At 39.0% G+C, this 17,584-nt stretch overlaps 1 protein-coding gene across 6 annotated transcripts in view; it reads right to left on the reverse strand.

Moving 5' to 3' along the window:
* AKAP7 (A-kinase anchoring protein 7) overlaps positions 1 to 17,584 on the reverse strand; it is a 166,593-nt gene that overhangs the window by 145,672 nt on the left and 3,337 nt on the right. For 3 of the 6 annotated variants that reach the window (XM_023730192.1, XM_004368924.2, XM_023730169.1), the window contains exon 2: positions 6,614 to 6,745. In XM_023730192.1, the coding sequence (XP_023585960.1) occupies positions 6,614 to 6,745 (132 nt within the window). Of the gene's footprint in view, positions 1 to 6,613; positions 6,746 to 14,165; positions 14,914 to 17,584 lie in introns of those variants that run through there. The other 3 variants (XM_023730184.1, XM_023730170.1, XM_023730179.1) reach the window with 3 other exon arrangements.

Consider the following 17,584-nt stretch of genomic DNA (forward strand, 5'->3'; position numbering starts at 1 on the left):
GGTTGTTAACCAATGTCATAAAACAGCATGTGTGTTACTGTTACATGAGAAACTATCTGTTCTGTAAGCCTTCACCTGAAGTACAATAAAATATTATTAAAAAAAAAAAAAAAAATTCACTGAGGCCAGCTGTGTCCCACACACTGTTTTAAAGGCTTTTCACGTATTAGCAAATTGAGTCCTCTCAACAATTCTAAAATAGCTACCATTATTATCCTAACTTTATAGATAATGAACGCCTAGATATTTGCTCAAAATACACAATTAAAAAAATGCAGAAGCAAAATCTGAACCCTGACAGTCTGACTCCACATTACTTTTAACCAGCACAGTTTACCACTGTAGTAGTGTCTCAGTGGATGGCATCACAGAGGAATGAGCCTATCCATTTCTCCATCTACTAAATGAAGCTTAACACTTTAAAAACAAGTTTTAACTACATTAAAAAAATTTTAACTGTTTTTTCCATAAAAAAATAAACATTCAAAAATTTGAAAATTAGAGAAAGAAACATTTTTGGAGACAGGTCACATAGAGTATTTAAACAACTGTTAACAAATTTCACATACAATTTTTTCTGTACTTCTTTCACTTTGCATTATATATAGGAAATGTTCCTTATGTTATAACATAGTTTTTAGAAATATTACTTTCACAATATGTAACCTACATCCATTAATATAGCTTATTCAACCATTCCCTAATATTACACATTTGGTTTTTTTCTCCCAATATTTTTGTTGTTTAAAAGGCACTGTGATACACATATGTGTGAATAAAACTTTTTCCCACAAGATTATGTCCTTGTATTAGTGTCCCATGAGTGGATCTATCCCATGTATGAATATTGCTGGAGATCCCAACAAGCTACATTCCAAAATGACTATAACAACATATTGTCCAAAGCAATGTAGAATTGCCACTAAAAGTACTGAGTATTATCATCTTTTAGAAATAGTTCCTATTTGATAAATTAAAATTGTATTTAATTTGTATTCTTTGATCACTTATGAAAATGAATAACTTTCCATATATTTACTAGTTGAATTTTATCTCCTACATCCTTTGCCTAGCAGCAATAACAGTACATGGAAGACAAAAGGCACTCAATAAATATGTGTTTAATGAATTTTATCTGGCTTGTTATGATTTTTACTAGTTTTTATTTTTTTAAAAAAGAAAAAAGATATCAACCTTTGTTCTTTTAGGAACAAATATTTGCTTTAAGTCCTTTCATAATAAAATTTGGGAAATACATTATATGTCTTCCCAATTAATTACAGAGAGGACACAGAACATAATTTACCCCTTTTTATTGACTCAAGATAATCATTTATTATACCAGCTACTGAGATTCAACCTTTATTTGATACAGCATTTTTATTTATAATCTTTTTTTTTGGTCAAGTTTCAATTGATATTTTTAAATACTTAAGAGCCTAAATATTTTTTAAAATACAACTTAACAGTATTAGCTAATAAATAAGTTTAGAAATGATAATATCTTGTAGTTCTAAAATCTTCAATAATTACAAGATTAAAAGTCTATGTGAGGTAAAATAATTATAATCATAATTATTTCAATGAGGAAAACTGAATTCCACATTTAGGAAAGACATGTGACTGAAAAAAAACCCACCCAAATATTTTAATTTTGAATCTTGATTTAAATGTGGTTTGATAGTTAAAGAATGTGATTCTCTTAAGAACTAATGGCAATTAAACTAAAGCTCTCCACAGATTTACACTCTGTGGGAAATACACTAAGCTTTTTCCCTTCAGCAGCAGTAGAATAAGACTCCATTGCAGACACCATTCAACTTCAGAGGCAGGACTGACAGCCACCCCAAGCATTTTCTAGAAGGTCTATTGGGTTTCTAACCAACTGATCCATGACACTGCCTCTTATAAAGAGAACAGACCCATTCAGGTCCAGGTCAACTACTCATTAATGCCGGACTTGGTCTAGGAACATGTCCAACCTACGGAGTGAAAAAGTGTGGCTCAGGTTATATTGTTTCCTCAACATTTGTAAGCGATTTTCTTTTATATATACACTTATAATTACTGTACTATTTTTTTCAGTCACATGTTTTTCCACATGTGGAAATCAGTTTTGCCTTATCAAAATGATTATGATCATAATTATTTTACTTCAAACAGAATTAACCTTGTAATTACTGGACATCTTATACTGGACATTTTATACTGGACATTTCTTTGTACATTTCATACAAATGATTATCCCTTTACTATCTCAGTAACAATCGGCCAACTACTAAAAAAAATATTAAAAACAGTTTATTTATAATTCTAGGGAAACAGTCTCCTCCTATAAGCAAACAAATAAAACAATGTGAAGTCCCATTTAGCAAACCAAACCAAACCACATAATCACAGTACTGCACCAACATGTAAGGTACCATAGTTGACAGCTGGAAGAGAGTGAACCAAACAGTGGGGGAGGAGTTTTCTTACTGGCAAGGATTCCTCTCCCCACGATGTTCTTTTTGTTAGCACTGCTTTCCTCATGGCTCTGCCAGAGTTTCTATCAGCAAGAATTTTTCGGCAGTTAACTCAAAATTTCCACCCGACAAAGGAAACTGAAGGAACCAAAGGCAATAACCAGCAACTTGAGAATTTTACAGATTTTGTCTATGATGGAGCCAGCAGACTGACAAATTTGGAAGTTACTAAATGTAAGAGAAAGCTAATTAAGTCTATTCAAGCCACAAACTAATTATCCTGTGTTTTGGACACAAACAGTGTTGCTGTATCTATTTTAGGGTTTAAAGGTTGACAACAAAACTCCCAGTTTTTGTACTCATCTATGAAAAATCTCACTCCACAAAAACTAGTTAGTGTTCCTAGTTTGCAAAGAATTGTACTACTTGTTCCTTATTGTTTTAGTAAATGCTATTACAAAAATGAGCGAACAAGTTGTTCCAAATAACGAAGGGGTGTGTTTTAAAGGTTTTGTAAATTGTATTTTTACACTATTTTCTATTTTGAACTGCTTTCAAAATTGCTTTCTTACCCACATTATCTCCTTCTGTCTGTACAGTAACACTGTGAGGTAAGCAGGGAGGGATTATCTGAATTTCACAGTAAAGAAGTCCAGCTCATGCGGTTTATGTGGACAAGGTCAAACAGAAAATGAAATAACCAAAACTCAAAACACAAGTTTTTGTTTCTTCCATTATACCATACTGTTTGTAAGTTGGATCTTAGAATTTGAAATGCATCCGCCTACAAAAGTAATGTTATATATGGTGGTTTGAACTCTAGACTAACCCACAAAGACACTTAGCTTATAAAGTCTGAACTATCAAAAAGTGGCTAAAATGGACTTTTGTGGGCTGGACTAAGCCCCTAATTTACACAGATAACATCATTTATTTGATTAGAAATATACCATATACTTCAGAAAAAATATCCTATTCATATGAAGGACCGGACAACCTTCCAGTGCCCATCCTCTGAAGGAGCAGCTTTCTCTTCCAGAGCCACAAATACATCAGTTCTTCCCGGTACCAGTGGCCACTGGCCTCCTCACCAGCACAGATCAGCACAGATACAAAGAATACAGTGCCTACAAAAATACTATTTGATCTCTGGGATTCTAGATGTATCTTGCTCTCCATTCTTAGTAAAAACTGTTCGTTCATATATACCAGATAAGTGTGAGACCATGCGTAAGTATCTACAGCTGGGATCGTGAGTAAGTTTCATCTCTTGTTCCATTCTAACTTATGAGTACTCCAATGGGAAACATTCAGAGATGGGAACAGGGCTCAGAGGGAAGGAGTGGAAAATAAGACATGCCTCTGTGGGCATGCAGAGCATGATTATTCAAGAGAATTCATATTTATTTTATATACAAATTATAGAGAGTAATGAAATCAGAAACAATAAGTGATTGAATTTTAAAAACATATTCATTTTATTTGCTCAATAAGTAGGAAATTAAGAGGAAAACATTAAATTATTGCTACTGTTGCCTCTTTGTTCCAAAGGGTGCCCTCTTCCACTTAACAGGTGTGATGGTTAAGGTTATGTGTCAATTTGGCTAGGCCATGATTCTCAGTAGTTTGACAGATATCTGCCTCTACTTTGTGATCTGATATGAGCAGCCAATCTGTTGAAAGCCAATCAGCTGAAAGCCAATGAGTTTTCTTGGAGGTGTGGCCTGCATCCAATATATATGCATGTTCTGGAAAAGCTCTCTCTGGATCCTGCATTTAACTCGTCATTCTCTGAACTCCAGTTCTTGAGATGTGAGCCAGCAGCCTGCCGCTTGACCTGCAGGTCTTGGGATTCGCCAGCTCCCGCAACCCCATGAGCCAGCAGCCTTCCACCTGACCTGTCAATTTTGGGTTCGTCAACCCCTGCAACCACGCACATCAAGATATATATATTTTTTTTTATATACGCTTCTCTGGTTTTACTCCTCTAGAGAACCTCGCCTAAGACAAGTATGTGAATTCTTTTTTTTCCCCCAAGATACTTTATTTTTAAAACAGGTCACAACACTAAGCTTTTGGCCCATTCTGCCACTGTACAAGCTACAAATGCTTGCTCAGCAGCTGGGTGCGTTCTTTAGTAGCATGTTTGAAAAGCGAATAAAAATGCATATAAAACAAATACTCAAATAGTTTCCATGGGAACACAGATAAGTGTGACCCTATCTCCTAGTCAACTATAGTGTTGCATCTGTGAACAGGTATGTGAATTCTTCAAATGAAGGTTTCCCGAAGGACTGTGAAAGTCACAAAAGCTGTTCTTTTTTTCTGGCCAGCTGTAAAGAGAATGATGGGAAGCACATGCCCTGACTAAGAAACATGCCTTCACATTTCCTTTTCCCTTTGGATTACAGAATGGGCAGATTTGATTTAATAAAAAAAATTTAGTAAATTTTAAGTATCCTTGTCTCCTTACATCTCCCCAAAATACAAACCGAGCTCACTGCATCCAGAAGACTGTGCGTATGATAACGAGTAGTGTGGTTTCTGAGACTAGCTAAGCATTAGAAGCACCTGGATTGTTTAAAAAAAAAAAAAAGATTCCCTGGCCCGATCCAAAGGTGGAAGCCAGTAATCTGATCATCAGTCAAGCTCAAGGACAGTTAGTATAGAGGAAAGAGCCCTGCATAGTTCATACTTATCCTCCAAGCCTCTACTCCTACCAAATCTCTAGGAAGCCTTCCTGGACATCCTCTGCCCTCACATCCCAGTTAGATGCTTCTCCACACACACCCCCACCCCCAAGTACCCCAAGCATCCTGTATGACATTCATCTTACAAGACTATCGCTGTTAATGTATTGGCTCCCCAACAAAACTGTGAACTTCTTGGGGGCCAAGACTGTCACATGTTTCAATATTACCAATGCCCAGCACCATGCCTGGCATCTGCCAGACAGCCAATAAATGTAAATTAAAGAAATAACTAAAACCAAAAATCCAAACCCACTGCTTATACTCACAGCAATACTGCAGGACAGAGTAAAACTGCCCCATAGGGTATCCAAGGCTGTAAATCCTTACAGAAGCAGACTGCCACATCTTCCTCCCGAGAAGTGGATGGTGGGTTGAAACCACAAACCTTTCAGTTAGCAGCCGAGTGCTTTAACCACTCTGCCACCAGGGCTCTTCATGAAATAACTAAGGAATTAGAAATCACAGATTCTGTAGCTAGTTCTTTTTAGCTGTGTGAAATCAGGTAATTCACTTAAACTCTTAGTCTCTTCTTAAAATAAAGAGACCGAACCAGATAATTTCTTATGACACTTTCAGTTAGATAATCCCAGTTACGATAAAACCATACCAAATCAAACATGGCTCTATGTAATGCCAAAAACAATGACTATTACATAGAATGTAGTCAGTAAGTATTTGTTGACTGCATTGATGCTTTTCCTCATTTTCCTATTCACAAGTAGCTTGGATAACAGGCAAAACCATCACATTTTCAGTGAAGGTAGCCCCAAACATCATGTACAGTATTGTTTTTACAAAGACATAAAATTCACATTTAGATATTCATACAGTTCCAGTAGTATTTCAATTAAGTAAACATTGGTTCTTGAAAGTTTGTGGACAGAGCTCTCACGGATTGAATCGATCCAACAAATGCATACTTTTTATTAAAAGTTTAACATTTTCAACACTAGCCTGTAACCTCCTTGAGGGCTGGGACAATGTCTGTTGTCTTCATTGATGAACTCTCCCAATACCTAGCAAACTGCCTGGCACATATCAAATATCCAGCAGACACTTGTTAGATGAATGGGTACTGCTAAAATTAACAGTGGTTCCAAAATAACTGAAGAAGGAGGCTTGAAACCAGGAAAGAGTCTGGTCTATTATTTTTAGAAGTAGATTATAAACTATTGAATGATCTGGACCAATATTTTGTGAGACATATTTTAATATTATCTGTGATAGTTTTGGAACCACAATACCAACAGATACAGATAACTACTAATTAAAAACCAAAACTCAAAAACATGGCAAATATTTAAGGTGATACAATTTATTACCAAAAAAATACACTTATAACTAAATTTACTATTCATTGCTTTTAAATATGTATTTATTTAATAATGTACTTACTATCATAATCATCTTTTATATCTATAGTAGCAAATGGCATATCTACCAGCGAATCCACAGTACTGGCTTCAAATTCCTCTGACATTTTCTCTTCTCTTGACACATTTTCACACTCACTGGAATTTATTCCTCCTTTAACATATCACAAAAAGAAAAATGCATTATTTCACTTATTGTTTTTCTAACTCATATCTTAAACCAAAACATCTCAGCTAACTAAATTCAACATAACATCTGTTAACAAACGGTCCAACTTGTATTCAAATACATAGTAAAGCTACAGTCACTTCTCAATATCTACGATAGTTATGTTCTATAAACTCACCATGAACGCTGAATTAGCGAATAATGAACCGTGCTCCTAGGGGAAATACAGGGTTAGTTTCCTGCAAGCCTCTGGTCACAAGATGTTCATCAATAGATCAGTACATAATCTTGTTTTATATAGTTTCTATTTAAAGACACCTTATTTATATGGAGCCCTTGGGTGGTGCAAACAGCTAATGTGGTCAGATGTTAACTGAAAGGTTGGAGATTCAAGTCCACCCAGAGGTGCCTCGAAAGAAAGCTCTGGTGATCTACTTCTGAAAAAATCAGCCACTAAAAACACTATGGAGCACAGTTCTACTCTGACATACATGAGGTCATCATGAATTGGCGTTGACTTGATGACAACTGGTTTTTATTTAATACATATTGTTAATTTATTAACATTGAACTCACCACCAACAGCACTGTAACTCATGCCTGAACAAAGCTTATCTAACACATGCATTTTCTCCATAAGCCACATCACTGCCTTCTTGCACTTAGGAACACTAGACAGCACTTTAGTACTAGACCTGGGGGCTATTTTAAACAGCTAAATCACCAACAAAAAGCATAAAAACGTAAAAAATGTGGCAACAAATAGACTGCAAAAAGGGCACTTATATAGAGTACGGGAGCTAAAACAAGAAGGCAGAGTGTCACCATGTTTGACTTCAGCTGGGAACGTGCATGTTGGGCAACTAATTTTTCACCACTCTTTGCACATCCACAGAGACCACAAAAGCACACAGTATTGATTATAGGGTTACAAATAAATTTTAGGAAGCAGGTGAATTAACAAATACTGAATCCACAGATAATAAGGATCAACTGTATTTTTATAAACATTATGTATACTATATTCTGGGAGTCCCTGGCTGGCACAAAGGTTAGGCATTTAACTACTAGCCGAAAGGTTGGCAGTTCGAACCCACCCAGAGGCAACTCAGAGGACAGGCCTGGCAATCTGCTTCTGAAAGGTCACAACCTTGAAAACCCTATGGAGCAATTCTACTCTGCACACACGGGGTCATCATGAGTAGAAATCGACTCAATGACAACTAACAACATGTCATATTCCATATATTTATAAATGCATTTGTATGTTAAGCAAGCTTCTAAAACTTTAATAATTTTCTAAAGCACAGTACTCAACTCAAGGTTAGATGAAGACTTAGTCAATCAATAATCCTCAAGATCTTTTACAGCCATAGTTCTTTAATTCTAAAACTACAATTTTTTTTCACATCTTTTGAAAACAAATCAACAAGGTTTTGTCAGTCTTCTTTCATGCTTATTTTTAACAGTATCACGTCACTTATGTGTTCTCATGTGTACAAGTTCTGATCTTTATTTTCTTCCTCAATAAAGATTTTTAAGTTGTTTCTCTGCATTATTATATTTAACATTGAAAATGCAGTTAAAAACATACAGCTCTAAACATATGCTTTTCTGGAAATTCAATGATTAAAAAGCAAAAGACCTTACAGTTTCCCTGACAGCTCTCTCATGGACATGTACTGATATTAAAGCCACATTACGAACATTTGGTCTTCTGTTTTATTTTCTTGTTGTGAGTGGGACAATCGTGTCTTGGATGGAAGGTAAAGGAAAGGGGGTATCTGTTTAAACTGATAAAGTTAACTGCTAACCTTATCAGTTGGTAGTCTCCCAGTGCCATTATTCTCCATGCCTTTACTGACATACACAGATGTTGTTTGAACTAGGATTGAACAATATCCTGGGATACTTATGTAATTTATATTGTATGCATTTACTGAAGACTATTTACCATAAATATTAACCAAACTCGTTGCCATTGAGTCGAATCTGACTCACAGTGACCCTACAGGACAGAGTAGAACTGCCCCATAGCATTTCCAAGGAGTGGCTGCTGGAGTCGAACAGCCGAGCTTTTGCTTAGCAGACGAGCTCTTAACCACTGCACCACCAGGACTCCATAAATAATAAAGAGGTCATTTATTTCATTCTGTTGTAATCCTCTAGATTCAAAAATAATACCTGAAAAAGAAATTCCATTAAGAATACAGCCTATAACATACAATATAATAACTATCATGATAGGTCATAATTAACATATACACCAAAAACTATAAATTTCTATCGCAATTTCAGTCATCTCTATTATTGTTCACACATACACACACACACCCGTCTTCTGGATAAAATCAAGAAACAAAAACAAAATCTTTTTGTTGCTGTTGTTTGTTTTCTGTAAATGAATTAGTCAAGTTCAATACCAAAACAAAAAAAAAATTTAATAGGACTTTTTTTGTGTGTGTGCCTTAGGTGAAAGTTTACAGCTCAAGCTAATTTCGTATACAAAAATTTATACACATATTGTTATGTGACCCTAGTCACCTAATTCCTACAATGTGACAGCACACTCCCCCTTTCCACCTCAGGCTTCTTATGTCCATTCAACCAGTTCCTGTCCCTTCCTGCCTTCTCATCCTTCCTCCAGACATGAGCCTCCCATTTGTCTCATGTATCTGCTTGAACTAAGAAGCACACTCTTCATGAGTATTATTTTATGTTTTATAGTCCAGTCTAATCTTTGTCTGGAGAGCGGACTTCAGGAATGGTTTTAGTTCTGCCTTAACAGAGCATCCAGGCGCCATGGTTTTGGGGGTTCATCCAGTCTCAGTCAGACCATTAAGTCTGGTCTTTTTATATGAATTTGAGTTCTACTCCACACTTTTCTCCTGCTCCGTCAGGGATTCCCTGTTGTGTTCCCTGTCAGGACGATCACTGATGGTAACCAGGCACCATCTAGTTCTTCTGGTCTCAGGCTGATGGAGTCTCTAGTTTATGTGGCCCTTTTGTCTCTTTGGCTAATTATTTTCCTTGTGTCTTTGGTGTTCTTCATTCTCCTTTGCTCCAAGTGGGTTGGGACCAATTGACGCATCTTAGATGGCTGCTCCCTAGCTTTTAAGACCCCAGATGCCACTCACCAAAGTTGGTATGCAGAATATTTCTTAATAAACTTTTTTATGCCAATTGACCTGGATGTTCCCTAAGACCATGGTCCCCAGACCCCAGGCCCTGCTACTCTGTCCCTCAAAGTATGTGGTTGTGTTCAGCAAACTTCTTAACTTTTGGTTTAGTCTAGTTGTGCTGACTTCCCCTGTATTGTGTGCTGTTTAATAGGACATTCTTAATAATGCTATATATATTACAGTTTAAACTTAATATCAAGTATGAGGGCCTGGCACGTGTAGGTGTTCAACAAATGTTTACTATGAGTCTAGTCAGAAGCTCACAAATACTTAAAATACGTGAGAACAAATAACTATTTTCTCTGTATCTTTTAAGCTTAAGGTTAAAAATATAAATTCAATTTATACTTGAACAAAAGTGTGACTAGATCAATACACATTTTGTACCTTTGCGTAGGTACAGCTATACACAAAAAAGGATCATCATTGACCATGTAGCTTACATTTGAAAACTAGCAACAAAAGAATATTTGTGCAGTTAAATACGCAAAAGGCTGAACAAATATCCAATGCAATGAAATAAAGCCAACTTTTGTTTTTCTTCATTTTATACTTAGTCTAAGAACTTAAATAAAAAAAAAAAGTTGCCATCAAGTCAAATCTGATTCACGTGGACAGCATGCGTGCCAGAGTAGAACTGTGCTCCATAGGGTTTACAGTGGCTAACTTTTTTGGAAGTAGATCGCCAGGCCTTTCTTCTAATGTGCCTGAGCAGACTTGAACCTCCAACCTTTTGGTCAGCAGCCAAGTACATTAACCATTTACACTAGCATCTTAATGTTAGCTCCCAAGTCCATTTGCCACTTGGAAACATACTGGAATCTTGGAAATATGTGGAATGGGGGGAGGGCAGTTGGCTTCTGTGCTCTAATAGTATATTTTGAAGGTAAGGGGAAGAACTAAATAAAAGGAGGAATTTAATTTTTTTTAAATGAAAAAAGTTCTTGAAATAGTTTAACTTTGTGATTTATCTTGAGTCAATTAATCAACAACAGTTAGAGGGCAAGAGCTACATGGGTCATTCTGGCTAAACCAAAAAGAGACTCATACAGTGACAATGATGGTAACAGTGGCATTTGGGTAAAGACGCAAGGCACACTGGCTGCTGTAAAGAAAGGGTTTGGGACTAGAAATCAGAACGCAGATATTCTAGTGTTGGATCTGCCACTCTCTAGATATGTGATCCAGGGCAAGTCATGTGAAATCCCTAGGCCCCAGTTTTCTCATCTTTTAGATGAAAGTTGTACTAGTTGAAAAATTCTAAATCCTGGCTGTGCATTTGAATCACCTAAGAAGCTTCTAAAAATTACCAAGGTCTGGACCCCGGCTAGGCTGATTAAATCAGAATCTCTGGAGATCTGGCTGGCCTCTGGTTTTTTTTAAAAAACTCACAGGGTATTTCTAATGTGCAATAAAGTTTGAAAACCACTGCTCTAGAAGATCCCCTTTCATTTCTTCCATATCTTGATTCTACATCAGACTAAGGGAGTGTGTTAACAGTTAAGGTCAATCAAATGAAAAGTTTAAAACTCAGATTAGACTTCTGTCAGGGAAAACTTTTCTGATCCTCTGCTCACGAATGTGTGAGCTGATCCAATAGCAAGTACCTAGTGCTTCCCCCAATCACAACACGAGGACATTTTATTATAGATGTCTACCTATCTGTCTCCCCAATTAGACTCTGAGCTAAAGTAACTACCTACACTATGGCCCTTTTAAAAGTGAAACTAGGAACTTTTCATAATTACATCCAGGCCAGTATGTATGGTCACTCTACTTTAAGGTCCTTAAGGACATGTATCTTGTTTTATTCTCCTTTGATTCCTCAGTGACTATCACTGTGCTCAGTTGTCAGTAGGTGCTCAGTAAAGTTTTACGAATGATTGGTTAAAGGTAAGTACATATTTGGGAATGATTAATAAATCACTCAGGCTACAATGCAATACAGTGGTCTCAATGCCCACGAAAAATAATTTTTGCAATTAATGGCAGCCTCTACGCACATCACAGATTCTCTATTTTCACAAGGTGAATGAAGGAATAGTACTATACCATTGGACATAAATATAAAAAATGAAGTATAATGTGACTTGTTCAACATCATTCTCCCCTTTGTTAAACAAAGCATATTAAACTCATAGATGCGATGTTATGTCAAAGTCAATGGGAGATTAGAATGTGTAATACAGACTGTTCTATTAAGCTATAGAATAATTGAAACAATTTTTGTAGATAGGGATTATTAACTCAGAAAAAAAAAATGCCACTTTCAAACAATTCTTGGAAGAACTGCTGCTCATTCTATAGAACAATGTTTCTCAAACTGAGTATCTGGAGCCTTTCCTCCAGTTCTCCAAGCTCTAGTGTTTGGGCATAGGTTTGGATGTGAATTAAACACAATCATCAAAACTGTACTTTCTTTGTGCCCATCAACAGATGAATGGATAAACAAATTATGGTACATACAATGGACTACTACGCAATGATGAAGAACAATGATGAATCCTCGAAACATCTCACAACATGTAAGAATCTGGACGGCATTATGCTAAGTGAAATAAGTCAATCACGAAAGGACAAATATTGTATGAGACCATTATAATAAAAACCCAAGAAAAGGTCTACACACAGAAAAAAAAAATCTTGATGGTTACAAGGGGAGGGGTGGGGAGGAGAAATCGCTAACTAGATAGTAGACAAGTATTAACTCTGGTTAAGGGAAAGACAATACAAAATATAGGTGAAGTCAGCGCAACTTGACCAAAGCAAAGTCAAAGAAATTTCCTCTTTTAATATTAATACACCATGCTATTTAAAAAAAAAAAAAATTTGCTGTTAAATCAATTCCAATTGATGGCGAGCCCATGTGTGTCATGGGGTCTGTGCTCATAGGGTTTTTAACGGCTTATTTTTCAGAAGTAGATCACCATGGTACTACTAGGTGGCAGGACTCTCATGACCGTCATCCTGGACTAGTGTTGAGGCAAAGGGAAGCTGATAGCATTGGGAGGTTTTGGAAGTGAAGCAATGACCCATGGCTGGGAGGTGTACATTCTTGTGGGTGGCATGCTGTTGTTGTTTGGCTAATGCCTTTTTCTCCATCCATTTACAAGATAATGATCAGGACTAATTTGCATTCATGTGGGACAGCCTACAGTATACCTTTACTGTACTTCCAGAGGGATCTCTCAATTCTCTTACAATATGTCACCAGTGGGTAGGGCTATACAATTACTTCCAGAAGTACTCATCATCCAATGTACTTATGATCTCCTCACTGGAAGCCCAACTGAGGAACAAGTTGAACAGGCCCTACAAACATAAAGTCTAGACATTATAACAAACACAGCCTGGGCCATCAATTCTGATAAAGTCCAGGGAGCTGCTAAACAAGTGCAGTTCCTGGGAGCCACCTGGGCTAGTGGTCAAAGGAGTATTCCTGCTGAGGTCAAACAGAAGCTGCTGTCCTTAGCAGCCCCCACCGATAAGAAAGAGGCTCAAAAGCTGGTGGGCCAGTTTGGCTACTGGAGACAACATATGTCACATTTGGGCATTCTTTTGGTCCTGCTAGTCAAGGTTACCTGAAAGACAGTCACTTTTGTATGGGGCTCCCAGCAACAGCAGGACCTGTAGACCACGTAACACACAGTGCCACAGGCCCTGACACTGGGCCAACGGAGCCTGTCAACCCTATAGAACTACAGTTTCAGTGATTTCTATCCATGTGGACAGGAGTCTACGGCAACAAGAGGATGTCACCAAGACGCACCAGCTTCTTGGGTTCTGGACATGCAGAATACCCGAGGTGGACAGTAGGTACACCCATTCAAGAGGCAGCTCTTCGCTTGCTATTGGTCTTAGTGGAAATTGAGCTCCTGACCACTGAAGACCAGAGCTGCCCATCCTCACGAAGGTACTCACTAATACCACAAACAAAATAGGGCAGGCTCAAGAGACTTCCATTACTAAATGGAAATGATACATTCAAGACCAAGCCTGGGCAGAACCCCAGGGAGTCAGTCAGCTCCACAAAAAGTGGCCGCCTCACTGGAGGGGGTGAATGATCCGTAGGGAATGCTCCTGTCCCTCCTCTGGCTAAGTGGGGGCCCTAGTTCAACGAGGTTCCAGCTGATGGCATGGCTTGATTCACAGATAGATCTGCAAAACTCAAAGCTGACAGAGTCCATTGGGCTGCTGCAACCATCTGTTCCAAGAATGGTCACCTTTTGACTGGACAGGGACGTTCTGTCCAATGGGTTGAAATCCATGCGGTGGGGATGGCTGTGCAGGCCACTCCAGTAACAACTTCGTCTCACATCTTTACAGTCTCATGCGCCATTACAAACGATCTGGCCTTGTAGTCCGGTGACTGGCAGACTAATGACTGGACTATAAAGGGCTCCCCTGTGCGAGGACAAGGATTGTGGCAGCAGCTTGCAAGCTGAGGAGACATTTTCATCACTCATGTTGATACCCATGGCAAAGGACCATCTGAAATGGAACACAAATGGAATTCTCATGTCGACCAACCTTATGCCCAGTAAGTTGCCACAATTGCTTCTTGGGTCCATCATCAGACAGGACATGGAAGCCCACCCTACATGCCAGAATGGGCCAATTTTCAAGGACTTGCCCTAGAGGAAAGGGAAGCCAGAACAGTCTTGTGACTCCTGTCAGCAAGCCCAAGTTATTCAACGTGGAGATTAAGTAACATCAGCTGATGAATCAGCCCCGCATGTGTACAGCAGATTGACCATATCGGACCTCTAGTTCCTAGTCACAGATCTCAGCAGTGCCTCAGTGCCATGGACACTTATTCCAGCTATGGAACAGCAAGCTGTGTGTATCAAGTGGATGCCAGGACCACCACTGCAGCCTTGGAAAAATACCTCTGTCATACGTTCCAATATCCAACAGCACCTCAATCTGATCAAAGCAGGGCTTCAAACACGTTCACTCCAGTTCAAATCCCCACTGAGAATCTGCATTTCTACCCCCAGATATACTGAATCAGAATCTACATTTTAACAAGATTCCAAGGTGATTCTTACGTATAATAAATTCTAAGAACCACTGCTCTACTAGCGGTTCTCAGAATTGGTCCCTAACCAGCAGCATTAGCATAGCCTGGGAATTTGTTAAAAATGCAAATTCTCAGCAGGAGTTCAAACCAGAACAAACCAGCTCAAAGCACTAGATCAAAGTACCTCATTTACAGCACAAGCAACCTAGCAATTGATACACTTCCATGATATAAGATAGGCTTTCCATACCATCACCCGTAGGAAAATGGAACATTGGAATGAATGACTCAAGGAACAACTATGCAAAAGCCACCAAGGACAACTCACCAGGTAGTACCTCCCACCCTGCCTCACAAAGGCCATGTAAGCATTAAACACTGCACTCCAGTAGAAGAGAAACATGGACTGCAATGCATGTTGGGCAATACATATTGAGCTTGGACGGGGTGGGGGACCAGGCAGTCGCCTGATTAGGTTACACTTGCTAAGTCCCAATCTCAGTATACTCAACTATTCTTTGTCCCCCCCCCTCCCCCCATGAAGCACACTCCCCAGGTATGGTTTGTGGTCCAAGCTGCAGTGGCACCACCAACAGGGCTTCCTGATTCAAATCTGAAGGCATGTTACCTTCAGGTGCCTCTCTCCTCTTGGATCCCACAGGAAGGAAAGAGCACAAAACACTGAGGCACTAGGGTTCCTCTGGTCATATCCAGAACACTGACCCCTTGGTACAGATGACATCATAGGCTATGTCAAAATTGTTCAGGATGTGATTTCTCTCCCCAGTTGCACAATGGGGGTCAGAAGCTTTGGGTCAAGAAACAGGGGCAATGGATCCCCAAAGAAGTTGTTGCCTTGGGACTCAGACATATAGCCTGGGTGGCTATACCCACGCAAACCTAACCTCAAGTCATAGGGCAAGAGCATCTCCACCTATGGGAGGTAAGGAAAGGGGGGATTGTTAATGTTGTCTCTTTCTCTGCCCAGATTGCCTCACAGTGATGGCCACAACCCTCACTGATGAGCCCCAGTGATACAGGCTTTTGCGACAGCTACCAATCAGACCAACTGCTGGCTCTGTCAACTGAGACCACAAGCCATCTCTGCACATCATTCCAGCCAATCTTCAATATGGTGGACCATGCTAACCAACTGGACAATGGCTATCACCCTCCAGAACCACAAAATGCTGGACAATCTGATGGCATAGTTTTGGGGTACATGTGGCATGTCGGGAGAAAAACTGCTGTTTTTTCTCTTTGGCCTAGTCAGTTGGCTTGGATTCAGCAAGGACGGATCAGATTGTGATCTCTCCTCCAAGCCAGCTTGATCACCTTGCTGGGGACAGTTCTACTAGTAACCCTCATTAAATGTCTCCTAAAGGTATTAAGAAAATGGTGCAGACACAACATCCAGAATTGTGCACCGTGTCACAGACACACAGCTCAATGTCCAAAATGGATGATGGGCATACCAGGACTTGTGACCACTTTGTTTCTTTCTTTCTTTTTTTTTTTTTTTTGGCACCCTGATGGGAGTTGGAGGATGGACTACTGGGAGGACGATCTGCCATGGCCTCTGTGCCTCCCATTTGGGCTGCCTAACCAGAGGCCTTGGGTCCAGAACATTCCTAATTATGAATGTTGAGAACCCAGTTTCACTCTATCTCCCAGTTTCTTCTTCTTAATCAAGGAATCCTCATTGCCTGCTCTGGTTACATATCTGCTCATGCACAGGCATTGTATGGCACCTGGTCAACTCCATTTCTGTATCTGTTCCTGGCAGGGAGGGAACAGAGTCCTTCACCTGTGGCACAAGAGAAGAGTGCGCAGAACACCCACTCTGTATTGGCTGCGGGAAGCGACCCACTGGCCATGGCAAACTGGTGCCTGTTTGTGAAGCTGACCTTGCTGTCTTTTCTCTATGTAAGCAAAGCACTGTCCCACACACTGCTTTTGTGTGATTCGTGTCTTTTGTTGGCAACCTCAGACCATGGCGCAACAATAAGAAAAACAATTCGTCCATGTATTTTGAATATCTTCTGAAACCATAACATTACATATACACTAAGGGTGGAGCAAGCGATTAAGCGCTCAACTACTAACCGAAAAGTTGGCACTTTGAACCTACCCAAAGGCGCCTTGGAAGACAGGCCTGGAAATCTGCTTCCAAAAGGTCATAGCCTTGAAAACGCTATGAAGCAGTTCTACTCTGCACCCATGTGGTCACCATGGTCACAATCCATTCAACAGCAACTAACAACAACAATATTCAAATATATGCACACTTCATGAAGTGACTTCATCAAAGACAGGCCAATGTCAAAGAAAAAAAGACAGTTTGCCCTTTGTCATAAAAATGCAAGCTTCCTACTTGGATAATAAAATACTACTTTATTAAAAAAAAGATTCTCTAATCAGAGAGGTCAAGATAATGGAAATAGGTATATTCCCCAAGAACCAATTGAAAGGGTCAATGCTATCTATTCTAGTACTGGCTTACCTACTAAAAATAATATCTTGGAGTTCTGGCAAAACGGCGCTCTAGGCAGAAGCACCACGTCGTCCCTCCACAGCAAAGATCTGAAAAACTAAGCCGAACAGAGAATACAACAATCC

This window comes from Trichechus manatus, unplaced genomic scaffold (genome assembly GCF_000243295.1).
Source record: "Trichechus manatus latirostris isolate Lorelei unplaced genomic scaffold, TriManLat1.0 scaffold00002, whole genome shotgun sequence".
NCBI lineage: Eukaryota > Metazoa > Chordata > Mammalia > Sirenia > Trichechidae > Trichechus > Trichechus manatus.